Here is a 26297-nt window from a genome sequence, read left to right as displayed (position 1 = left end):
TATTCAGCTGTGTAGTGTCGAAATTGGGGGAAAAGTGGGGAATGTGCTCTGGAAGTGGTGCTTTAGATAACTCTAGTTATTTTATGCAGAGACAAGTCCTGGCTGGAAGAAATGATGGCGGTCTGCGAAGCGAAGATGAAGGACTTCAACTAGAGACGTTACTGGTGAGTCAATGTGTTACCTATACACTTACACTATACACTAAGCTCCTGTGTATGTTACTGGTGACCACTGTATTACCGGTACATTATACACAATATACAGAACTCCTGTGTGTTATGTCACTGATGGTCACTGTATTACCTGTTCATTATACACTATATATAGATCTCCTGTGTATAATGTCACCAGTGATCCCTGTACTACCTGTACACTGACACTATATACAGAGCTCCTGTGTATAATGTCACTGGCGACCACTGTATTACCTGTTCATTATAAACTATATACAGAGCTCCTGTGTATAATGTCACTGGTGTTCACTGTATTACCTGTACACTGACACTATATAAAGAGCTACTGTGTATAATATCACTGGTGATCCCTATATTACCTGTACACTATATACAGAGCTACTGTGTATAATATCACTGGTGATCCCTATATTACCTGTACACTATACACTATATACAGAGCTCCTGTGTATAATGTCACTGGTGAGTCTCTGTATTACATATACACTATATACAGAACTCCTGTGTATAATGTCACTGATGATCACAGTATTACATGTACGCTATATACAGAACTCCTGTGTATAATGTCACCGGTGATCCCTGTATTACCTGTACACTGACACTATATACAGAGCTCCTGTGTATAATGTCACTGGTGTTCACTGTATTACCTGTACACTGACACTATATAGAGAGCTCCTGTGTATAATGTCACTGGTGTTCACTGTATTATCTGTACAAAGACACTATATACAGAGCTCCTGTGTATAATGTCACTGGTGTTCACTGTATTACCTGTACACTATATACTATATACAGAGCTCCTGTGTATAATGTCACTGGTGATCACTGTATTACCTGTACACTATATACTATATACAGAGCTCCTATGTATAATGTCACTGGTGTTCACTGTATTATCTGTACAAAGACACTATATACAGAGCTCCTGTGTATAATGTCACTGGTGTTCACTGTATTACCTGTACACTATATACTATATACAGAGCTCCTGTGTAAAATGTCACTGGTGATCACTGTATTACCTGTACACTATATACTATATACAGAGCTCCTGTGTATAATGTCACTGGTGATCATTGCATTACCTGTACACTATATACTATATACAGAACTCCTGTGTATAATGTCACTGGTGAGTCTCTGTATTACCTGTACACTTACACTATACACTGTATACTATGTACAGAGCTCATGTGTATAATGGCATTTATGGTAATTCATCAGTATTGCAGTAGTTGGTTACTATGTGGTGGTAATATGTGGTCTGATCATGGTGTGATTTTATTTGTCTCATGTATTTAGTATTATTCAGTCACTATGTGGTGGTAATATGTGGTCCGGCCACGGTATGGTGGTATTTGTCCCATGTATGTGATATTATTCGGTTACTATGTGGTGGTAATATGTGGTCTGGTCATGGTATGACGGTATTTGTCCCTTGTATGTGTATTGGTCATTTTAAAAAATGTATATGACACATTCACTTAAAGAAAAATAAATAAAAATATACCTAAAAAGAGTATTAGATATTATAAGAAATGTTTACTAGGTTAGAGTAGAGTAGGGTCCGGCCAGAAGAGTCTCCTTGTCGTGGTGGCAGCTTAAAAAATCTTTTGGTCAAAACAAAAGCTGCTGGTTATGTATGTGATCTGGTGTTCGATGGCAACTGTTAATGTGTGATTGGTGAGGACGGGGTGCAGAAGTGGAGTTTTTCCAAGAGTGGGCGGTGGGACTGTGGAAGGTTTGAGGGGTCGAGGCGGAACTGAGGTAGAGTCTCAAAGTGGACCGAAAATTTTGTCAGCACGGGGCCCAGAAATTCCTGGTGGCGTGTACAGTACTACTGCAGCCAATCACAGACCTGAGTGGTGATGGTGTTACATATACAGTACCACTGCAGCCAATCACCAGCCAGAGCGGTGATGGTGGTACATACAGTAGTAGGCGGCTGAGACCCGTGACTGGCAGCGCCCACATCACGGAAGTGTACAGCGGGTGGCGGGGAGAATATGAACAGGTAAATGTATGGTATTTTATAACAAAACACTTCAGACTTGTTTTTTTGCAGCTTCCTGGAAACCTCTTGACTGGATGCATGGTGATACTTAAAGGGTTGGTCAATCCTGCATGGGGAGGTGAGCGGGCCGGTAATGCACAGCCGGCATCTGTGTCATGCACAGCCGGCATCTGTGTCATGCACAGCCGGCATCTCTGTCATGCACAGCCGGCATCTCTGTCATGCACAGCCGGCATTTCTGTCATGCACAGCCGGCATTTCTGTCATGCACAGCCGGCATCTCTGTCATGCACAGCCGGCATCTGTGTCATGCACAGCCGGCATTTCTGTCATGCACAGCCGGCATCTCTGTCATGCACAGCCGGCATCTCTGTCATGCACAGCCGGCATTTCTGTCATGCACAGCCGGCATTTCTGTCATGCACAGCCGGCATCTCTGTCATGCACAGCCGGCATCTCTGTCATGCACAGCCGGCATTTCTGTCATGCACAGCCGGCATCTCTGTTCTGCACAGCCGGCATCTCTGTCATGCACAGCCGGCATCTCTGTCATGCACAGCCGGCATTTCTGTCATGCACAGCCGGCATCTCTGTCATGCACAGCCGGCATCTCTGTCATGCACAGCCGGCATCTCTGTCATGCACAGCCGGCATCTCTGTCATGCACAGCCGGCATCTCTGTCATGCACAGCCGGCATTTCTGCCATGCACAGCCGGCATCTCTGTCATGCACAGCCGGCATCTCTGTCATGCACAGCCGGCATTTCTGTCATGCACAGCCGGCATCTCTGTCATGCACAGCCGGCATTTCTGTCATGCACAGCCGGCATCTCTGTCATGCACAGCCGGCATTTCTGTCATGCACAGCCGGCATCTCTGTCATGCACAGCCGGCATTTCTGTCATGCACAGCCGGCATCTCTGTCATGCACAGCCGGCATTTCTGTCATGCACAGCCGGCATCTCTGTCATGCACAGCCGGCATCTCTGTTATGCACAGCCGGCATTTCTGTCATGCACAGCCGGCATTTCTGTCATGCACAGCCGGCATCTCTGTCATGCACAGCCGGCATTTCTGTCATGCACAGCCGGCATTTCTGTCATGCACAGCCGGCATTTCTGTCATGCACAGCCGGCATCTCTGTCATGGACAGCCGGCATCTCTGTCATGGACAGCCGGCATCTCTGTCATGCACAGCCGGCATTTCTGTCATGCACAGCCGGCATCTCTGTCATGGACAGCCGGCATCTCTGTCATGCACAGCCGGCATCTCTGTCATGCACAGCCGGCATCTCTGTCATGCACAGCCGGCATTTCTGTGCAGACGTGACCTCAGCGGCTGCGCCTCCAGATGCGGAGGTCTGGCCGGAGCGCCCCTATAACACCCACTGAGCCCGGCCAGAGACACGGACGCCCGGGCAGCGCCGGCACCGGCCCCCTCCTGGCTGCACGGTGCGGCTCCTCACACCTCCTGCACATGGCGGCGCCCCCGGACCTTGCATTTGCGGCGATACCCGGAGATGTCGCAGGCGACATGATGCGGACACACGGCGGGTGATGATGAGAGGGCTGTACTGATGGAAGCGGCCTACCTGTGCCGGGAGGACAGACCCCGAGCTCTCAGTGCGCCTGTGCGACCCCCGCCTTCTGCAGCGGTGGTATTATTCTTCTGGCCTCCTCCCCGGATTGTCCGCATCCCCCAGGACGGAGCATCATCTGGTCTGTAAGGGGGGGGGCGGCTGCAGAGCGCTGTCCCTGCAGACTATCGCTCATCTAGGGGGTAATGCTAGCATTGCCGTGTGCACGGACACTGCGGCAGGGACTCCAGGGTGACTGCACTCCGCAGTGGGGGGATACAGGGAGCAGCCGTGGGGGGCGAGGGACAGCGGAATAACGATTACTACAATTTCTGCAATTTGGTTTATTGAAAACATTCGCCTCCTGTCTCACTTATGTGTCCCTGACTATTGCTGGCTGCAGATGAGTTAACTAAGGATCCATCAGTGAGCTGGATCAGAGGGGTTGGTCACTAAATGTTACATTCACACTGTAAAGGCACTGGCTCCGCTAAGGTGATGTGGAGGATGACCGCTGCAGCCAATCAGTGGCCACTGTGGAGCTGCTGTGCTCTCCTGCACTTTTTGTTTATTTATTGTTTTAAAATGTTTCAACTTAAGAACCTGCGGAATGAAGTCTTCAGCTATTTACACTGGTGTCGATTCATATTATGTGCAGATATCTTTATAGCTAATGGATATTTATTTTAAAGAAAAAACATTTTTTCTCATTTTTGGGGGCTCTGTATAACCCCACCCACACCACTGATTGGCTGCTTTCTGTGTACACTGTGCATAGCCAGAAAGTTGCCAATTAGTGTTGGGGGGTGGGGTTGGACTACATGGCAGCAGGTATCAAGCAGCCCAGTAAGTGACACATCGCTGGAATCAGGGTCTCTGCCTCTACATCAGGGTCTCTGCCTCTACATCAGGCTGCTCTCAGATTCCCTTTAATAGTACTTCATAGTGATGCTTCGAGTATATACCTCTAAACCAGGGGCCTCAAGCATGCGGCCTGCAGGCATCGGATCGCCCAGTCACAATGTGGCCCAGTCCAGGGGTCCGCCGACATCAGCACTACTTTTCAGTTGAATGTGCGTCCTATAGTGGTGCAAAGACCAGCTCTCTGTGCTGTAATACCAATACCAGCCAGTCAGAGGCCGGCAGCAGACAACGTCCCGGCCGGGCAGGCTATGACGTCATTGCCATACACTGCCCCGACTGCGGAGGAGAAGAGGACGCTGTTCACCGGGGGAGCGAAGTCAGGAGAAGGATTTTTTTTTCCTTTGTGTGTGTGTATGTAAACAGAGACATGGGGACCGGGACGGGCACATTCCCACAAGAGGGGGACCGGGACGGGCACATTCCCACAAGAGGGGGACCGGGAGGGGCACATTCCCACAAGAGGGGGACCGGGAGGGGCACATTCCCACAAGAGGGGGACCGGGAGGGGCACATTCCCACAAGAGGGGGACCGGGATGGGCACATTCCCACAAGAGGGGGACCGGGAGGGGCACATTCCCACAAGAGGGGGACCGGGAGGGGCACATTCCCACAAGAGGGGGACCGGGAGGGGCACATTCCCACAAGAGGGGGACCGGGAGGGGCACATTCCCACAAGAGGGGGACCGGGAGGGGCACATTCCCACAAGAGGGGGACCGGGATGGGCACATTCCCACAAGAGGGGGACCGGGATGGGCACATTCCCACAAGAGGGGGACCGGGAGGGGCACATTCCCACAAGAGGGGGACCGGGAGGGGCACATTCCCACAAGATGGGGTCCGGGATGGGCACATTCCCACAAGATGGGGTCCGGGACGGGCACATTCCCACAAGATGGGGTCCGGGACGGGCACATTCCCACAAGATGGGGACCGGGACGGGCACATTACTACAAGATGGGGACCGGGACGAGCACATTCCCACAAGAGAGGGACCGGGGCGGGCACATTCCCACAAGATGGGGAGCGGGACGGACACATTCCCACAAGATGGGGACCGGGACGGGCACATTCCCACAAGAGAGGGACCGGGACGGGCACATTCCCACAAGATGGGGAGCGGGACGGGCACATTCCCACAAGATGGGGACCGGGACGGGCACATTCCCACAAGATGGGGAGCGGGACGGGCACATTCCCACAAGATGGGGAGCCGGACGGGCACATTCCCACAAGATGGGGAGCCGGACGGGCACATTCCCACAAGATGGGGACCGGGACGGGCACATTCCCACAAGAGGGGGACCGGGACGGGCACATTCCCACAAGAAGGGGACCGGGATGGGCACATTCCCACAAGATGGGGACCGGGATGGGCACATTACTACAAGATGATGGATCATAACTACTATATGGTACTAACTGTAAGACAATATTACTGTATGGGGTCAATTGGGGGACAAAAAAAGGAAACAATGGTAAAAATGTAAAATTAAAAAATTGGAAAAATTTTGGCACCAAAAATTCTGTTTGAAGTATGAACTAAAGAAAACAAAAAAAAGTGCACGTTTGTTATCGCCACATCCGTAAGAACCAAGATAGAAAACTGTACCATAACCCATGATGAATTCCATTGAAAAGAATAACATACAAAACACTCCCAAGAATGTTAAAAAAATGATCAAAAGGTGTATAGAAAAAAAATATCACTAAAAATGTCATCTCGTCCTGCAAAGAATGTGGCCCTTCAAATTCAGTTTTTTTCTATGTGCGGCCCATAGACCCAGGAGACCCCTGCTCTAAGCTGCGCCTTTTCCATCACTACTTGTGGGCGTCAGTCAGACATTAGTTTTCCATGTAGGAATTCTGTGTTTTTTACGGATAGAAGTTGTACGTACTATAGTCTGTGTAGAGTCACAGAGACAGGTCCAATTTTGATCAGAGTCACAGGTCAAACTCGCCAATGCTCATCTATGGGTTCTTGAAAAAAATCACTGTGGATGCAGGGGCGTAGCTTACATAGCAGCAGACCACATGGCCACTAGGGGGGCCCATCAATCGGGGGCCACATGTTTATCATACAATTAGGCCACGTTCACACCTTCAGTATTTGGTCAGTATTCACATCAGTATTTGTAAGCCAAAACCAGGAGTGATAAATACAGAAGTGGTGATGAGTTTCTATTATACTTTTCCTGATTGTTCCACTCCTGGTTTTGGCTACAAATACTGATCTAAAATACTGACCAAACACTGAACGTGTGACCGTGGCCTTACAGCAGTATCCACATCCTCAGTAGAATAGCGGATCAGAGAGCTAATGGCTCTGTGCACTGCAGGCGCGATGATGTAACTACATCTACATCACTACTGAGGGGCTGTGAGGACCCTCATACTGAGTGGGGGACTTTGGTGCTATCATTCTGAGTGGGGGACTATTGGGTCTTCATACTGTGTGGTTGGCTGTGGGGCCATCATGCTGAGTGGTGGGCTGTGGGGCCATCATGCTGAGTGGTGGGCTGTGGGGCCATCATGCTGAGTGGTGGGCTGTGGGGCCATCATGCTGAGTGTGGGGCCATCATGCTGAGTGGTGGGCTGTGGGGCCATCATGCTGAGTGGTGAGCTGTGGGGCCATCATGCTGAGTGGTGAGCTGTGGGGCCATCATGCTGAGTGGTGAGCTGTGGGGCCATCATGCTGAGTGGTGAGCTGTGGAGCCATCATGCTGAGTGGTGAGCTGTGGGGTCCATCACACGTAATAGGGGATGTGGGTTACATCATACTGAGTGGAGGACTGTGGAGTCATCATAATGATTGGGGGAATGAAGGTCCATCATACTGAGTGGGAGTTCCAGAGGACATCATACTGAGTAGGGGATTATGGGGCCATTATTCTGAGTGGGGGACAGTGAGGCCATGTTAATGACTGGGGGACTGTACATCCATCATACTGAGTGGTGGTTTCTGGGGATATCATACTGAGTGAGACATGGGCTGTGGGGGCCATCACACTACGTGGGGGCCCTCATATGGACTGGTGGGCTGTAGGGGGCCATCATAGTAACTGGTTCACTGTTGGAGGCATCATAGTAAGTGGTGGGCTGTAGGGGGCCTTCATAGTAAGCAGGGGGCTGTGAGGACATTCATACTGAATCGGTGTCTGTGTCACGAACATGTGAACAGTCCCATAGTTTCATAGGTGTGAAAAAAACGGATAACACTTGTGCAAGAAAACCTGATGTGTGAATGAGAACTTATACTTTATCTGCCAGGACTGGATATAGGTGCCAAAATGGGAATTAAGAAGTTAGACTTGTGTTTCCCAACCGGGTTAACACTCCGGTCACAAAATGGTAGTGGGAGTGTGGTGCAGGCTGCTAGGGAGGAGGTCGCTCATGGCTTCATGGGGTGCCACTTACAGCAGTGTTCAAAATAATAGCAGTCCAATATGACTCACCAGATTAATCACTGTTTTTGGTATAAATTATATTACCAAATGTCAAACAATTCATCAGTTGGTGCAGCAGATTGTAAGAAAACCACCAGACTCCGCATTCATGATCTGCAGGTTTTTGAGTCTGTGTATGTGAATAATTAATTGTACGGGGGTGAGTTCACAATAATAGCAGTGTGGAGTTTAATTAGTGAGGTCAATCATTCTGTGAAGAAACAGGTGTGAATCAGATGGCCCTTATTTAACCACTTCGCACCAGAGCCTGTTTTTGCCTTCGTGACCGGGCCAATTTTTTCAATTCTGACCACTGCCAGTTTATGAAGTAATTACCCTGGAACGCTTCAACGTATTCCCCTGATTCTGAGACTGTTTTTTCGTGACATATTGTACTTCATGATAGTGGTAAAATTTCTTCGATATAACTTGTGTTTATTTGTGAAAAAATCGGAAATTTGGCGAAAATTTGGAAAATTTTGCAATTTTCAAACTGTGAATTTAGATGCCCTTAAATCAGAGAGATATGTCACACAAAATAGTTAATAAATAACATTTCCCACATGTCTACTTTACATCAGCACAATTTTGGAACCAAAATTTTTTTTTGTTAGGAAGTTATAAGGGTTAAAAGTTGACCAGCGATTTCTCATTTTTCCAACAAAATTTACAAAAACATTTTTTTAGGGACCACATCACATTTGAAGTCACTTTGAGGGGTCTTTATGACAGAAAATACCCAAAAGTGACACCATTCTAAAAACTGCACCCCTCAAGGTGCTCAAAACCACATTCAAGAACTTTATTAACCCTTCAGGTGCTTCACAGGAATTTTTGGAATGTGGAAGAAAAAAATTAACATTTAACTTTTTTCACAAAAATGTTACTTTAGACCCAATTTTTTTTATTTTCACAGGGGTAACATGAAAAAATGGACCCCAAATTTTTTTGTGCAATTTCTCTTGAGCATGCTGATACCCCATATGTGAGGGAAAACCACTGTTTGGGCGCACGGCAGGGCTCGGAAGGGAAGGAGCGCCATTAGACTTTTTGAATGTAAAATTTGTCTGAATAATTAGCAGACGCTATGTTGCGTTTGGAGAGCCCCTGATGTGCCTAAACAGTGGAAACCCCCCACAAGTGACACCATTTTGGAAACTAGACCCCTTAGGGAACTTATCTAGATGTGTGGTGAGCACCTTGAACCCCAAGGTGCTTCACAGAAGTTTATAATATTGAGCTGTAAAAATAAAATTTTCACATTTTTCCCACAAAACCGTTTTTCATCCCTTAATTTTGCATTATCATAAGGGTAATAGGATAAATTGCACAATGAAATTTGTTATGCAATTTCTCCTGAACACGCTGATACCCCATATGTGGAGGCAAATTACTGTTTGGGCACATGGCAGGGTTCGGAAGGGAAGGAGCGCCATTTGACTTTTTGAATGTAAAATTTGTTTGAATAATTAGCGGACGCCATGTCACATTTGGGGAGCCCCTAATGTGCCTAAACACTGGAAACCCCCCACAAGTGCCACCATTTTGGAAACTAGACCCCTTAGGGAACTTATCTAGATGTGTGGTGAGCACTTTGCACCCCCAGCTGCTTCACAGAAGTTTATAATATTGAGCCGTAAAAATAAAATTTTCACATTTTTCCCTCAAAAAATGTTTTTCATTCCCTAATTTTGTATTATCATAAGTGTAACAGGATAAATTGCACCATGAAATTTGTTGTGCAATTTCTCCTAAACACGCCGATACCCCATATGTGGAGGCAAATTACTGTTTGGGCACATGGCAGGGTTTGAAAGGGAAGGAGCGCCATTTGACTTTTTGAATGTAAAATTTGTTTGAATAATTAGCGGACGCCATGTTGCATTTGGGGAGCCCCTAATGTGCCTAAACAGTGGTAACCCCCCACAAGTGCCACCATTTTGGAAACTAGACCCCTTAGGGAACTTATCTAGATGTGTGGTGAGCACCTTGCACCCCCAGCTGCTTCACAGAAGTTTATAATATTGAGCCGTAAAAATAAAATTTTCACATTTTTCCCATAAAAAATGTTTTTCATTCCCTAATTTTGCATTATCATAAGGGTAACAGGATAAATTGCACCATGAAATTTGTTGTACAATTTCTCCTGAGTACGCCGATACCCCATATGTGGGGGAAAACCACTGCTTTGGTGTACGGCAGGGTTCGGAAGAGAAAGGAGCGCTATGTTGGCTGGGATAGGTGGCAGACACCATGTCACATTTGAAGAGTCGCTGACATGCCGAAACAGCAGAAACCCCCACAAGTGACCCCATTTTGTAAACTACACCTCTCAAGGAATTCATCTAGGGCAGTAGTGAGTATTTTTTAATTTTTAAATTTATACCATTGGGCAGTGAAAAAAGCATAATTATATTTTTACCACAAAAAAATGTTTTACCCTCAGATTTTACATTTTCACACAGGGCAATGGGTAAAAATGGTGCCGAAATGTGTCACACAATTTCTTCTAAAAGTGGCAATACCCCATATGTGGCTGTATCGTACCGCTCAGCCATACGGCGAGATCTGGGGGGGACGGAGCGCTATTTGACAATTGGAGAACAAATTATTGTAGAATAGGCATTTGGATTTGGGACCACAAAATTTTCTGAATTTCTTTTGGGGGGCAAGGGCCATTTCGCTTTTCCAGAGCCTTTCTGCTACTAGTAACTTGGAAGTCCCTTATATTTTTAACAGATGACGGACCTGAGTGGGGACTAGCTTTTTTTGAGGACTGAGTTGAAGCTTTTTTTGGGAACATTTTACGTAACATTTATCCGGCGCTCAAGGCTGAGCACTTACATCGGGGTTTCCATCTAAATTTCCAAGTGATGTAATTCAGATGAAACCCCTGCGGGATCCATTCACTGTAATGAGGCAGCAGAGTTACTCTGGACTCCGTCTGGCCTCTGTTTAGCGGTGTCCTTTTTTTCAGAAGTGCACAAAACTGTGGCCAACCGCACTTTTATGCGCGCCTAAAAAAGCTGACACCGTGGGATCACAGGCCAGACGGCGTCCACAGTGGCCTATATCTGCCTCATTACAGGGAATCTTCCGTCATGGGTTCCGGCTGAATCACGTATTTCAGAGATTTACACGGAAACTCTGGTGTAAGTGCTCAGCGCAGAGCGCAGGATAAATGTGAGCAGAGCCTTACTGCGATCTTTGGGAGACATAATAAACAAATCAGTAGCAGGTGAATAATATTTGTTTTATTTATTTTTTATGCCGTTCCTAGTGTGATATAACTGATTAGATTACTTTATTCTTCGGGTCGGTGCGATTACAGAGATACCAGATTTATATCAGGTTTTTATGACTGACAGCTGTCACACACTAAAAGACGCTTTTTTTGCAAAATCTAGTTTTTGCATCGCCATATTTTGAGAGCTATAATTTTTCCATATTTCGGCCGATAGAGTCATGTGACGGCTTGTTTTTTGCGGGACGAGTTGACATTTTTATTGGAACCATTTTTGGGTACGTGACATTTTTTGATCGCTTTCTATTCCGTTTTTTGGGAGGTAAAGTTAACAAAAACAAACACTTCAGGAATTGTTTTTTGAGGGTTTTTTTATGCCGTTCTGCGTGTGGTAAAAGTGATCAGGCAGCGTTATTCTTCGGGTCAGTACGTTTACAGCGATACTACACTTACTGTATTTTTTTTATGTTTTGGCGCTTTTACACAATAAAACAATTTTATAGAAAAAAAAATATTTTTTTTGCATTGCTTTATTCTGAGCGCTATAACTTTTTTATTTTTTGGCTGATGGAGCTGTATGGCGGCTTTTTTTTTGCGGAACAAGATGAAGTTTTCAGTGGTACCATTTTTATTTCTATTCTGCTTTTTGATCACATTTTTTTCCACTTTTTGTTTGGCGATATGATGAAAAAGCATATTTTTTTGCTCCGTTTTTTATTTATTTTTATTACGGTGTGCACAGAAGGAGTTAATTAGTGTGACAGTTTTATAGCTCGGGTTGTTTCGGACGCGGCGATACCAAATATGTGTACTTTTTTTGGTTTTGTAATAATATACGGATTTATTGGTTTAATATTTTATTTATTTATTTTTATTTATTTTGTGATTTTTTTTTTTAATAGTTTAAAAACTTTTTTTTTACTTTTTTTTTTACATTTTTACTTAGTCCCTGTATGGGACATAAATTTTTATTTTTCTGATCACTGATCTCATGTAATGTAATAGACATATATTACATTACATGAGATCTTTACCGACTGTTTCAGTCAGTCTCCTGTCTGGCATCAGCTACATACAGGCTGAAGCCAGACAGGAAGGACACCATATATGGCAGAGCTGGAGGCGGTCATGTGACCTCCAGCTGCCATAGCAACCCCAGGTCCTCAAACGAAACGGAGGTCTTCGGAGGTAAGTAAGACGACCCCCTCTCTTCCTGCTGTCTCCTATATGCCGCGATCACTATAGATCACAGCATATAGAAGACAGCAAAGGGTTAACATCACTGGGACCTGATCTAATCAGGTCCCGATGATGTACCCTGTCAGAGCTAATGCTCTGCACCGGAATCGCAGTGCTTGCAGGACCCTGGGGGTCCTGAGCACTGCGAGACCACCCACCGTTTTTAAACGTCGGCGCTGCACAGAGCCCAGGCAGCGCGGACGTTTATCTACAGTGGGCGGTCGGGAACCGGTTAAGGATGAAGCCAGAACTTGTTGTACAGGCATTTCTCCTTGAAAGCCTGAAAATATGGGGCGTTTGAGATATTGTTCAGGACAGCGTACTTTGATTAAAAAGTTGATTGGAGAGGGTAAAACGTATAAAGAAGTGCAGACAATGATGGGCTGTTCAGCTAAAATGATCTCCAATGCTTTACAATGGAAAGCAAAACCAGAGAGATGTGGAAGAAAACGGAAGACTACCATTCGAATGGATGGAAGAAAAGCGAGAATGGCAAAGGCTCAGCCAATGATCAGCTCCAGAATGATAAAAACAGTCTCAATTTACCTGTGAGGACTGGGACAGTTAGAAGACGCCTGTGTGAAGCTAATCTCTTAGAAAGAAGTCCCCGCAAAGTCCCACTGTTAAAAAAAAGACATGTACTTAAGCGGATACAATTTGCCAAAGAACACATCACCTGGCCTAAAGAGGAATGGAGAAACATTTTGTGGACTGATAAAAGTAAAATTGTTCCTTTTGGGTTCAAGGGCCACAGACAGTTCGTCAGACAACCCCCAAACTCTGCATTCAAGCCACAGTACACTCTGAAGACAGTGAAGCATGGTGGAAGCATCATGATATGGGCAGGTTTCTCTTCCTATGGTGCCGGAACTATTTACCGCATATCAGGGATCATGGACCAGTTTGCATATATTAAAATACTTGAAGAGGTCATGTTGCCTTACACTGGAGGATATGCCCTTGAAATGGGTGTTTCACCAAGACAATGATCCTAAACACACCAGTAAATGAGCAAAATCTTGGTTCCAGTCCAACAAAATAGAGGTTATGGAGTGGCCAGTCCAATCCCTGAACCTTAATCTAATAGAACACTTATGGGGTGACCTCAAAAATGCCGTTTCTGAGGCAAAGCCAACAAATGCCAAAGAATTGTGGGATGTAGTCAAAGCATCCTGGGCTGGAATAACACACAGGTGACAGGTGCTAGAAGTTGGTTGATTCTATGCAACATAGATGTGAAGCAGCTCTAAAAAACTGTGGGTCTACAACTAAATATTAGGTTAGTGATTCACAGGAATGCTAAATCCTCAAAAAGAAGAGACATATTGTGAGATTGTAAAGACAAATGCAGACACTATTTTTTAGAACAGCCCAATGTTCATTTTTTGTTATTTTCTGTAAAGTAGTTAAAAATTATCTACATTTCTCTTCATGTTTTGAATTAGAAATCAGTGTGCAATGTTCCCAATGCTGGAAATAAAAACTAGTAGAAAGATTTTGTGCTTAACTCATGTTTTTGAACAGTACTGTATCCAATTGCCTCCTCATCTTTAAAGCTCAGACACAATTTCATGAAGCAGCAGCACTGCAGGAAGCCATAATCCAGCTTCTGTGTCGTGCCCTCACGTATTCTGTGAGATTTTCAGGGGGCACAGTATATGTTTTCTTGTTAATGGTTAAAAAAAATAATTTGGTAGGGGAGCCTCGAGGGAACCTTTCCCCCACCCCCCCAAGGTTGTCCCAAGGCCAAAAGAGTTGGAAAACACCGGGTTAGGCTCAGTGCACACTGCGCCTGAGTGCATCTGATTTTTTTCTCATACACTTGCATTGCCGATTTTGATCTGATGCTCGGATCAAAATCAGATATGTCTCGATGATTTTCCGCAGCTCACACTGTCCATGAAGATAAAGACCCACCCCGGGTCGAAACATTGTTTATGGGATGGCGGAATAAACACCAATTTTTGAACTGAACACCCTGGATTGGACGCTGTCTGCTTTTCTTATATGCTACAATACCTCCAAGTGGGTTCCTTAGAAATATTGGACGTGCGTCCCTCAGTGAGTGCTGCCAGCCATTTTTGTTCTTGGATGTCTGTCCACGAAAGACATGTGAATGGTCCCATAGACTATCACAGGTACGAGTGCTATCCATGAAAACCACGGCTGCACTCATACGAGAACAGAGGACGTCTTATCGAGGCCCTAGACAGAGGTAAAGTGGCTCAAACTAGGGAATCTACAAAATGAATACTTCTATTAGGTCCTGTTGCAATAAGATAAAAAAATATTATATTATAAAAAAGCTTTTATTATGTAAAAGACATAAAAAAAAAGAAAAGAACTGCATATAACTGGCATTATCACAAGTATTACATCCTTCGCTAATGTGTTGTTTCGTAAACGAAAAACATAAATAAAAACTTACCCCCTTCGTGACAGAGCCAATTTTGGCCTTAGTGTCTAATCCCCATTTTTCAATTCTGACAAGTTCCAGTAATTAGATTTTTTTTTCGGGACACACTGTACTTTAAGTTAGTGGTAAATTTAGGTTAATATGTTTTTGCACTTATTAATGGAAATATGTGAAATTTGATGAAAATGTCGAAATATTAGCAGTTCATAAACCCTTAAACCAGATAGTTCTACCACACAAAATAGATAACCCCTTCACCCAAGGGTGATTTTCTGTTTTTGTTTTTTCCTCCGCTTCTTCCAAAACCCCATAACTTTATTTTTCCAGCCATATAGCCGCATGAGGGTTGAATTTTTGTGAGACGATTTCTACTTTTGAATGACACCATTCATTCTACCACATTGTGTACTGGAAAATGGGGAAAAACATCAACTGTAGTCAGTGTCGGACTGGGGTGTCTGGGGCCCACAGGAGGAATTGATCCTCGGGGCCCACCCTACAGCTATATGCAAATGAAAACAGGAGACAACTGGAGCTTATTCAATGCAAGTAAGAAAATTCTTTATTAGATACATATTTAAATTGTAAAAAGTCGTATGAAGTACATTAAAATGCGATGTGCTCAGAACAGAGGCAGACACCCCGACGGGTAACCAGCCCAGGGAGTAAAAGTGCAAAGTAACAAAAGATTTTTAGGTATAGAAGTCCACATGTCCACACGTATCAAAATGGCACAAAAAACAACCTTTTAAGACAAAGTCTATAGAGAGGAGCAGACAGTGCTGCTAGAGTGCCCAACAATTGGCCAAAGCCAGGAAGCGAAAAGTAATGACCCTCATAAGGTATGGTGCCAAAAATAAGACAGAGATTGGAATTGTGGTAAAGCACTTACCCAGAGGCTGGGAACCCCCCAATTGGATGAAAAGGTGCTGTAATAGCTTACCAACGCGCGTTTCGCGTTGACCGTGCGTTGCTTTTTCAAGGGAAGGTACTAATAACGCCCCTCCAGGACCTTTAAGTAGCCGTAACAATCGGTCACATGGAATATCACAAGACCGGTAACAGGCCAATGGCGCATGCGCGGCCGACCACGCCCTCCCCCCGCCGCCGCGCTCCCGGCAGTCAAGCCCGCGGGCTGGCGCAGTGCACGCACGGGCATGAAGACACCGAGAGGCGGCGGGGGGACGCGACCCCAGGAGGAGCATGCGCTCCACAGCGCCACCAATGGTAGATACAAATAATATCCATATAATCTAATTGCACTAAAAACATAATCGGCTTAAACCCCAGAGATATTGAAAATGGAACAAAAAATGCAATGTAAAGAATAAGAGGAGCACCAGTTCTTAATTTGTTCCACAGAATGGGGAAGATAAAGATGTCAATCATGGAGGATGGTTTATAAACCGCCTCAGAGCCGATCGTCCCAAAGGTGATGCACATTAAGATGGAATACTGCGTTGCTTGTAAAGGCCAATAATCGGAAACGAAAAGGGTCCTAAATGGAATACATATTGCACAAAATGGTTAATATAGACACTCATAAAAAAACAATATAAAATGGGGCAAAATCACATACAAAACAGGCACCAAATCCACAAATAGAAAATAAAAAATAAAATAAAACCCTAAAAAAATACAAGATAGAGGGGGAGAGGGAGGAGAACCGCGGGAAAAAAGGAAAAACAGCACTGAAAAAAGAGAAAAGGGGAGGTAACATAAAAATGGTCAATTTAGTAATTACTTAGGAAAACAAAGAAAGGGGTCATCTACAAGAAAGAGGCAAAACTGAGGGACTCATTTAGGCCCCTAGGGGCCATAGTGTCAGGTGTAACGATCCATCGTGCTTCGCGTTGTGCATGAAGTTTTTTTTAATGTTTGCCGCCTCTCGTCCCAAGATGTGTCAGATCAATACCCCTAATCATAAGGGACCGGGAATCACAATTGCGAAACTCTTTAAAATGACGGGGGATCGTTTTAAGTTCCGAGATATCAGTCACATGCCTAGCCGCATTAATGTCCCTGACGTGTTCACGGACCCTGACTCTTAAGTTCTCTGGAGGTGAGTCCCACATAAGTAAGGGGACATCCACATGTAGCATAATAAATAACATTACTACTGCTACATGAGATCCAATGTAAGGTCTTAAACTGTCGGTCACCTCCAGCAGAATCAAAGGTCTTACAGCGAAGAACATTCGTGCAGGCCAGGCAGTGGCCACAGGGGTAACATCCCAATATGGGTTTAGAAGATGACAAAAAGGTACTGTTAGGAGGGACATAATGACTCCTAACTATAAGATCGCTTAGATTACGAGCCCTTCTGGGTGTCATAGACGGTCGTTCACCCAAATGATGAGCCAGAGATGGTTCTACACTCAGGACGGGCCACTGTTTCACTAAAATTGCCCGCATGTTCTTCCACTCGCTATTAAATGTGGAAATAAACCGAATTTTGTCGTTCCCCGTGTTCTTTCTTTTTTGTTGGTATAACAATTTGGATCTTGGGGTTGTTTTTGCCCTAGCATACCCTCTCTTAATGGAACGACGGCTATAGCCGCGTTGTATAAATCGAGTCTGAAGGTCCTTTGCCTGTGCCTCTCCCCGTTATAGTGGAGCGTCTGCTGTAAATCACAGGCGGCTCCTGCACATCTACTGTGCACATGCTATAACTAGGATGGACAATTACGGTAGTTTGCAGTAAAGGGGTTCTTTGGTTAAAACAAGTTATCACCGATCCAAGGGCTCCACAGGATAGGTGATAACTGACCGTTTGGGTCCGAACATTGGAAACCGCACCTATCAGAAGAATGAAGTTTTATCCCTGTCAGGACACTTATCCCCATTTTAAAATGCAGCGGCAGGTGGGACGTCTGACTGCTGCTCCCTTCATTCTCTTTGGGGTTTCCAGAAAAAAAACAAGAACAGCCACTGAGGGAATGAATGGATCAGTGGTCAAGTCGCACATGAGCTCCAGTCTAATGGGGATAAAAGCTCCACATTCTACCAATCGGTGCAGGTCCCAGCAGTCAGACCCCCACTAATCAATAACTTATCACTTATCCTGTGGAGAGGTGATTACTTGTTCTCACCGGAGAACCCCTGTAAATGCATCTTGTTCCAAGTATTTAATTAATCACTAATGGAAATAAAGAATCTTCTCCTAATTAATATCAGAGAGAACAAATGACCGCCATACAAAACACAATCCACTATAACAATACCAATAGTACCACATACAAGGGAGAAATACTGTCACACCATGACTGGACTACATATTACCACCACATAGTGACCGAATAATACTACATACAAGGGAGAAATACCACCACACCATGACCAGACCACATATTACCACAACATAGTGACCGAATAATACCACATACAAAGGAGAAATACCACTAAACCATGACCAGACCACATATTACCACCACATAGTGACCGAATAATACCACATACAAGGGAGAAATACCACCACACCATGACCAGACCACATATTACCACCACATAGTGACAGAATAATACCACATACAAGGGAGAAATACCACCACCAGACCACATATTAACAGCTTATAGTGTCCAAATAATTCCCCATCATTGCTCTCCCTCACCTCCTCCATCATTGCTCTCCCCCACCTCCTCAATCATTGTTCTCACCCATCATTTTCATATCTCCTCCACCTCCCCCATCATCATTGCCATATCTTCCCCACCTCCTCCATCATTGCCATATCTCCCCCCACCTTCTTCATCATTGCCATCTCTCCCCCACCTCCTCCATCATCATTGCCATATCTCTCCAACCTCCTCCATCATTGCCATATCTCCCCCACCTCCTCCCTCATTGCGATATCTCCCCCACCTCCATCATTGCCATATCTCCCCCCCACCTCCTCCATCATTGCCATATCTCCCCCCACCTTCTTCATCATTGCCATCTCTCCCCCACCTCCTCCATCATCATTGCCATATCTCTCCAACCTCCTCCATCATTGCCATATCTCCCCCACCTCCTCCCTCATTGCGATATCTCCCCCACCTCCTCCATCATTGCCATATCTTCCCCCCACCTCCTCCATCATTGCCATATCTCCCCCCACCTTCTTCATCATTGCCATCTCTCCCCCACCTCCTCCATCATCATTGCCATATCTCTCCAACCTCCTCCATCATCATTGCCATATCCCCCCACCTCCTCCATCATTGCCATATCCCCCACCTCCTCCATCATTGCCATATCCCCCCACCTCCTCCATCATTGCCATATCTCCCCCACCTCCTCCATCATTGCCATATCTCCACCCACCTCCTCCATCATCACCATATCTCCACCCACCTCCTCCATCATCATTGCTATATCTCCCCCCACCTCCTCCATCATTGCCATATCTCCCCCCACCTCCTCCATCATTGCCATATCTCCCCCCACCTCCTCCATCATCATTGCCATATCTCCCCCACCTCCTCCATCATCATTGCCATATCTCCCCCACCTCCTTCATCATTGCCATATCTCCCCCCACCTCCTCCATCATCATTGCCATATCTTACCCCACCTCCTTCATCATTGCCATATCTCCCCCACCTCCTAATTAATATCAGAGAGAACAAATGACCGCCATACACAACACAATCCACTATACCAACACAAATAGTACCACATACAAGGGAGAAATAGTGCCACACCATGACCAGACCACATATTACCACCACATAGTGACCGAATAATACTACATCATCAGCCGGCGGTCAGCGTGCCCGCTATTAAAGGCCATGAATATTCACTACAACCCACTCCCATGGGTTGTAGTGAATATTCATGGTCTTTAATAGCTGGCACACATGACCGCCGGCCGCAGCAGGAGCCGCGCTGTGGGTACAGTGTGCACGCTACTAAGGTGAGTGAATGGTCACTGCTCCCCACGCACACAGTCCCGGCATGGGGAGCAGTGACTATTCCAGCACAGCATCTCACAGTGTGAGGGTGCATGGCAGTAAAGCCATGTGCGGCTCACACAGTGAGATCCCTGTCGGCAGCAGAGTGGGACGCGCGGAGGACCAGAGAGGAGGTGAGCAGAATTGTTTATTTTTTTGTGTGCAGTGTAATTGGGATCAGGGGGTGCCAAGCAAAGAGGGATGAGGGGAGCCATACATACCAGGATGGAGGGATGCCATACATACCAGGAAGAGGGATGAAGGGTGCCATACATACCAGGATGAGGGATGAAGGGTGCCATACATACTGGGATGAGGGGTGCCATACATACCAGGATGATGGATGAAGGGTGCCATACATACCAGGATGAAGGGTGCCATACATACCAGTAAGAGCTATGAGGGGGCCATGCATACTAGCATGGGGATGAGAGCCACGTATAACAGGAAGGAGGGGGCCATATATACCAGGATGGGGGATAGTAACAGAATTGGGGGCCTTTACCCCTATAACAGTGTCAGCAGCAGACCTCCTCCCCCTTAACAGGGCATCATGCCACATTTTTTGCTTACATTTTTTTTCTAGTTTCCTCCTCTAAAACCTAGGTGCGTCTTATGGTCCAGTGCATCTTATAGTCCGAAAAATACAGTAGTTTACCACTAAAATGTTATATTAACTGCAGATTTTTCATTTTTACAAGGGAGAAATGGACACCACAATTTTTTACGCATCTTCTCCAGAAAGCGGCAATACCCCATATTGTCATCGGAAACAACTACTGTTTTGCAGGGCTCAGTGAATTTTTTTCTGTCAGGGGTTTCTTCTGAATAACATTTTTGAGGAATTTAGAGGGAAACTCTGCCCCAAGTGCTCAGCATAAAGCAAAGGATGTGAACCTAGCTTTATTCTGCTTTTAGGGAGGACAATTTTCACACTTTCCTTTTTCCCTCCTGTTCTTTTTTATATTTCCGTGGACATCGCTGTATGAAGGCTTGTTTTTTTGCAGTAAAATTTTGAAGAAAAAAAAACAATGCAATTTAATTTTTGGGGGGGAAGGGAGGGATGTGATTATTTGAGTGCTGAAAAAAATTGGAAGTTTGTAAAAAAGAAATAAAAAATTTGTGTTGCCATTTTTGGAGACCTGTAATATTTCCATTTTTACCTTGATTCAGCTATGTGAGGGCGATTTTTTTTTTTTTTTACGTAACGAGCTGATGTTTTTGTTGAATCTTGAGGTAGATACATTTTATTTGCTTCTTATTGCAATTTTAAGGTATTTGCTACAAAAACACGCAATTCTGCTATTTAAATTTATTTATTTTTACTCTTTACAGTGTGTTAACCGTGAACCTATGATCGTCCGATCGCTTATAAAATACACTGCAATATCACAGTACTGCAGTGTATAGGAAAATGATGGTCTCTATGAATGCCAGCCACAGGCTGCTCTTCACAGGAGCACCATCAGTGCAAGCATGTGGAATAGCATGCCCCGAGTTCACATAACTTAAAGACTAGTGATGAGCGAGTATGCCTCATTGACCCTTTTGACTAGCATGCTCAGGTGCTCGCCGAGTATTTTGGCATGCTCGGCGTTTCATTCATTGTCATCGCGCCTGCAAGTGTCACGGCTGTTACAGGCTCTCTCTGCATGTGTCATAGCTAACAGCCGTGACACTTGCAGGCGCGGTGACAATGAATGAAACGCCGAGCACGCCAAAATACTCGGCGAGCACCCGAGCGTGCTAGCCGAAAGGGTCAATGAGGCATACTCAATCAACACTATTAAACACCACCACCAGAGAATGATGAAATGACAGATGGAGCTCAGCTGTGCTTGCTGATGTTAAAGGAAGATGATGGCTGTATAATACAGCCATCGACTCCCAAAAAAGATGAAGGCTCAGCTCCTGAGCCTGGATCAAATACAGGGACTTGGCATATTACATGCTATTATGTAAAATGTCAGGAAGGGGTTAAACAGCAGCTGTTTTTTGGTGTTATAAGATAGTTTTTTTTCTTCAGGTCATTACAATTAAAATGATACCAAATTTACAGCAGATCTTGAACCCTTCAGAATTTTCTATATTTCTGCATAAAGTTTGGCCTAAAATTACATCACATTTTCATAAAAGTCCTAAATGTAGATAAGAGAGAAACAAATAAGTCAAAATCATTGTCATTGATGTAACAATGAATTATCCCAAATGAGGTAAAATGTCAGGACATCTGTCCACAAGCTGAATCTGAAGACAATGTGGGTTATGGGGCAACAACGACCCAGAGCCACAAGTCGTTCTACAAAAGAATGGGGACAGAAGAATAAAGGTTTGGAATGACCGAGTCCTGACCGTAATCCTGTGAATATGTTATAGAAGAACCTGCAGTGAGCAATTCATGGGAGAAAACCCAGCAGAATAAGAGGTGAAGCTGTTTTGTAAGGAGGAACGGGCCAAGATTCCTCCAAGCTGATGTGCAGAAACAGTCATCAATTATCAGTAATATTTAGATGCCATTATTACTGCACAAGAGATCACACCTTATACTCCCTCAGCAGAATTATAGTTTGCCATTTCCATGAAGCCTTTGGAACAAAATACTGCTGACGTTTCCCTAAAATATGTGCACTGACTTTTTTTTTTACCCAAAGGCAGCAAAGAAAAGCTCAGTTACTATTATTGCCCCCAATACACATCAGACTGGCATCAGCCGAACCTGTGGATATTGGCGCCATGTGCTCTTCTGGATCAGTCTTGAACCATCAATTGGCCGACTGCTATCTACTGTGTATGAGACGTCTTGAAATGGGAAAAAAATGTTATCCAGACCGTAAGGCACGTCTATTTATAAGTTTGCATTCACACCAGTCTCTCTAGAGACAAATTTCTGTTTTGGAAAGCAGTAAATGGGGCGAGACTTTATCATGTTCTGTCAGGCGCTCCTTTCCCTTTTTTGAGGAATTGAAGGCTGGTGACGGTTCCTCGAGGCGTCCTGAGATAGAATATTCTTGGCTTTCATTTGTCAGAGTTTCTACATAGATACTCCCACACCATTTGAGGCTATATTTCTGTAGGAATATCCCTCTGCTTTGTTCTTAATAATGTGATGCCAAGGAGAATTGGGCATGAAGATCTCTTCTCAGGTTCAGTAAAAAAAATCCTATAAACTCACAAATTATTGACGCTTGTGCAGCACAATCCTACGTGACCGTATGAGATCCTTCTCCAAGTTGTGTTGCACTGTGGAACAGATGTGGGGACTATGGCCGATGTTTGGGGGCTCTGCCCCAACATCAAACCTTTTTTTGGGAACACCTGTTCACTCAATAGATTACACACATGGAAAGCAAGATCCAAAATGCCCCCAAAATTGCTTGGCTCCAATTGTGCAGCGTTCTGAAGCCGCGCAACCACCACAGTGACAGCCCAGCTACTGGGAGGAAATGAACTTATTCCTCCTTGCAGCCTCCGGCTTTCAGTCATACAGGGGCGGCTTCAGGCGGCTGTAACCAGGCACTGATGGTCTGACTGACAGCCGGCTCTGCACTGCATCAGAAGCCGAGCCGACTGAAAGCTGGAGGCTGCCGGGAGGGATGAAGTGCAGTTCCTCCTAGTACCTGGGCTTTCAATGTAATCTGCGTTTTTAGAATGTTATTAACCTGCAGATTAACAGCGTGTTTTTTTGACATTACAGGTTCCCTTTAAATGCCTGCTACAGTGCTCACTTTCCACCTTTTTTCCCCCTTCACTTTGTCTCCCGCATTCTCAGATGCACCTTGCTGAATTAATATTCAGCTATACATAGAGGTGAGAATATTTTCTACCGTCATCTGCTCTACACGTTTATATATGGAGGGCTGAAAAGTTCACCTATAAACTAGACCTCTTCCCGCGTTGAGAGCTAGGTCTTGTGGGAGCCAGTGCGATGGACAGACCAATATCCATGTGTGCTTTTCGCTGTTCGCTTTTACTTTCTCTGTCAGACTTGTTGGCTCTTGTATCCTTTTAAATGACTTCCAATAAAAATTGATTAAACATAAATGCACCCACACAAAATAATTTTTAAAATAAGGGGTAATTTATTTACAACTTCAACTAAACAGATAAAAAGAACAACATAGCAACATAGTAATCATGGAAAAAAAAACACTTAAGAACAGCAATTATTTATATATATTAAATAAAAGCATAGGTAAAATCTGAATAGAAGTGAACACAGGAGACATAAAGGTGTCCCTATGATACGACAAGTATTGGATAACAGAAGACATTTGTACATCTGTACAGTTCTTATGCTCAGGTGTCGCTGCTCAAGTCGCCTGACCGCTGCAGTCAATCAGTCTGTGTCAGTGCAGCACACTGTTGCATCCAGGCGGATATCTGTACATATTAGTGAGTATCAATGAGTTATTTTTTACAGACCTGAGCACCTGGGAAACTTCTTTTCACCCACACAACCCATTTAAAAGGAAGGCTAAAGCGAAACACATACAGTAAGGGCACTGTAGCTTCCACATCTATGTGCAATTCAATAGGCCACAAATGTCTACAGGTGGACAAGAGTGGTTGTGGTTTAAAAACAAATTACCAAAACATTTTTGTAACCCAAATTAATATGTATTTTTTTGGTCCCCATGGGGCACTAAGATACAACATGTCCAAAGGAAAAGGTGTGCGGGGATCAGAGTAATACCAGATACTTGAGTATTACTCTCTTTACCTTTTTCTTCGGGTGATTTAAAAACAGCAACAAAATGATTGATTGTCACTTAGGTGAAATATATCTGAAGCCTGGCAGTACACGGCTGTGTATGAGCAGGAGGCGCTCGCCCGCTAGGGCTGAAGGGATCGCTCGGTTTCCTTCTTGGAGTGCACGCGTTTCACACTTCTCTCGATGAAAAGAATAAAGTCAGCCATTCCGTAATTGGAGACAAAATCAATGTAAGTGTCCCAATACTTGCCCTGTATTATAGAGAAACATGTGAAGAGACGTGTCAAGAAACCCAAAACAAGACATGGCTCCAGTGTGCCAACCACAATACTAAACACATTTTCAACGATTGTGTTCAAAAATGGCTCCTGAACAGTAGTAATTCGATCAATGAAGGTGTTTTTTTTCAGCTATATGCAACTTGTTCTGTCATAAATAAATAGAATAACTTCATGTAATAATATTTTGAATCTATTTAAAGGGGTTGTTCAAGTGAAACAAGTTCTCATGTTTCCCCACGATAAATGATGACTGGGGGGGGGGGGTGTCCTGGGGAATTTATACACCCATTACAAAATGGTGCAGCAGGTGGGACGCCCGACTGCCGCTCCATCCACTCTCTATAGGGCTGCTAGAGAAGCCGAGCACTGCGCTCAGCAGCCCCATAGGGAATGGAGCTCAGGATGAGCAGGGGCAGTGCTGCTGCATGCCGAGTGGTAAAATGCTCTCCGTTCTGCTGATCGGTGCGGCTCCCAGCGTTTGGACGCCCAGCGATCAATGTATTTTAGGGACAGCCCCAGTGATCATTCGTTTTCTATACCTGAAGAAGGGGGCAGTATAACCCCAAAAAGTGTTGGGCGCTGTACACCTTTATTTAATAAAAAGAATATACATTGTCATCTTTGGCTCCTCTACGTTAGGGGATGCGGTGACCGGGAGCTTATTTTTTTCTACCTATTGAGCATTACGAGACTGATCCCAGGCAGACGCTTGGAGGAAGCGGGTCTGAGAGCTGCCCACTAGTGTGTGGCACCCGGGCACCACCCTGCAATGTGAGCATGCATACACAGCATATCTGCACCTATTCCTCCCTATGAAGCACCCTCCATATCCACAATGGAGGCCCTGATGGAAGACATACATCTAGGATTTATTGTTAAAATGTTACCTTCAAGAGATGGAGGTCAAACATTAGCTCTTCTGACAGTTTCTAAAAGGAAAACATATATACATGTTATCCTGCGTGTTTTTAAGCCCATTGTATCAATAAAATACCAACAAAAGAAAATATATGACTTGTATATGCTATATATTAGAATATCTAGCACGGAAGTGAGCTTTTTTTAAATGATAAATAGAAGATCAATTAAAATATAACTTTTTTAATAACATTATCGATAAAAATAGTTGTACCAATACCTATAGGCAAAAAAGACACATACAAATCACAAAAAACATTAAAAATGTGAAGTCAATAGATAACTGGTCCACATATGATATCCTGGTGCTTTTCCTAAACTGTGACAGTGGTCACACATTCATATCATACCCATCATATAGGAGAAACATCAGGTTGATCGCACCCACTTGTT

The 26297-nt window shown here is 44.7% G+C and overlaps 2 protein-coding genes across 18 annotated transcripts in view; both read right to left on the bottom strand.

Moving 5' to 3' along the window:
* Window positions 1–4049, bottom strand: part of DRP2 (dystrophin related protein 2) — a 181158-nt gene extending 177109 nt beyond the window's left edge. For all 6 annotated transcript variants that reach the window (XM_073639694.1, XM_073639697.1, XM_073639695.1 and 3 more), the window contains exon 1: window positions 3807–4049. The gene's annotated coding sequence lies outside the window, so the exon portion shown is untranslated. The remainder of the gene's footprint in view (window positions 1–3806) is intronic.
* A 20001-nt stretch (window positions 4050–24050) lies between these two features.
* The window catches only part of CENPI (centromere protein I), a 154276-nt gene continuing 152029 nt past the window's right edge, over window positions 24051–26297 (bottom strand). For all 12 annotated transcript variants that reach the window (XM_073639685.1, XM_073639691.1, XM_073639686.1 and 9 more), the window contains 2 exons: window positions 25874–25915; window positions 24051–24956 (listed from right to left, as the gene is read on the bottom strand). In XM_073639685.1, the coding sequence (XP_073495786.1) occupies window positions 24828–24956; window positions 25874–25915 (171 nt within the window). In that variant the 3' untranslated portion in view covers window positions 24051–24827. The remainder of the gene's footprint in view (window positions 24957–25873; window positions 25916–26297) is intronic.

This window comes from Phyllobates terribilis, unplaced genomic scaffold (genome assembly GCF_046119375.1).
Source record: "Phyllobates terribilis strain yellow unplaced genomic scaffold, ASM4611937v1 Scaffold_7__3_contigs__length_470593459, whole genome shotgun sequence".
Classification (NCBI taxonomy): Eukaryota; Metazoa; Chordata; class Amphibia; order Anura; family Dendrobatidae; genus Phyllobates; species Phyllobates terribilis.
The sequence above is the reverse complement of the archived record's forward strand: the minus strand, read 5'-3'. Positions and strand labels throughout refer to the sequence as shown.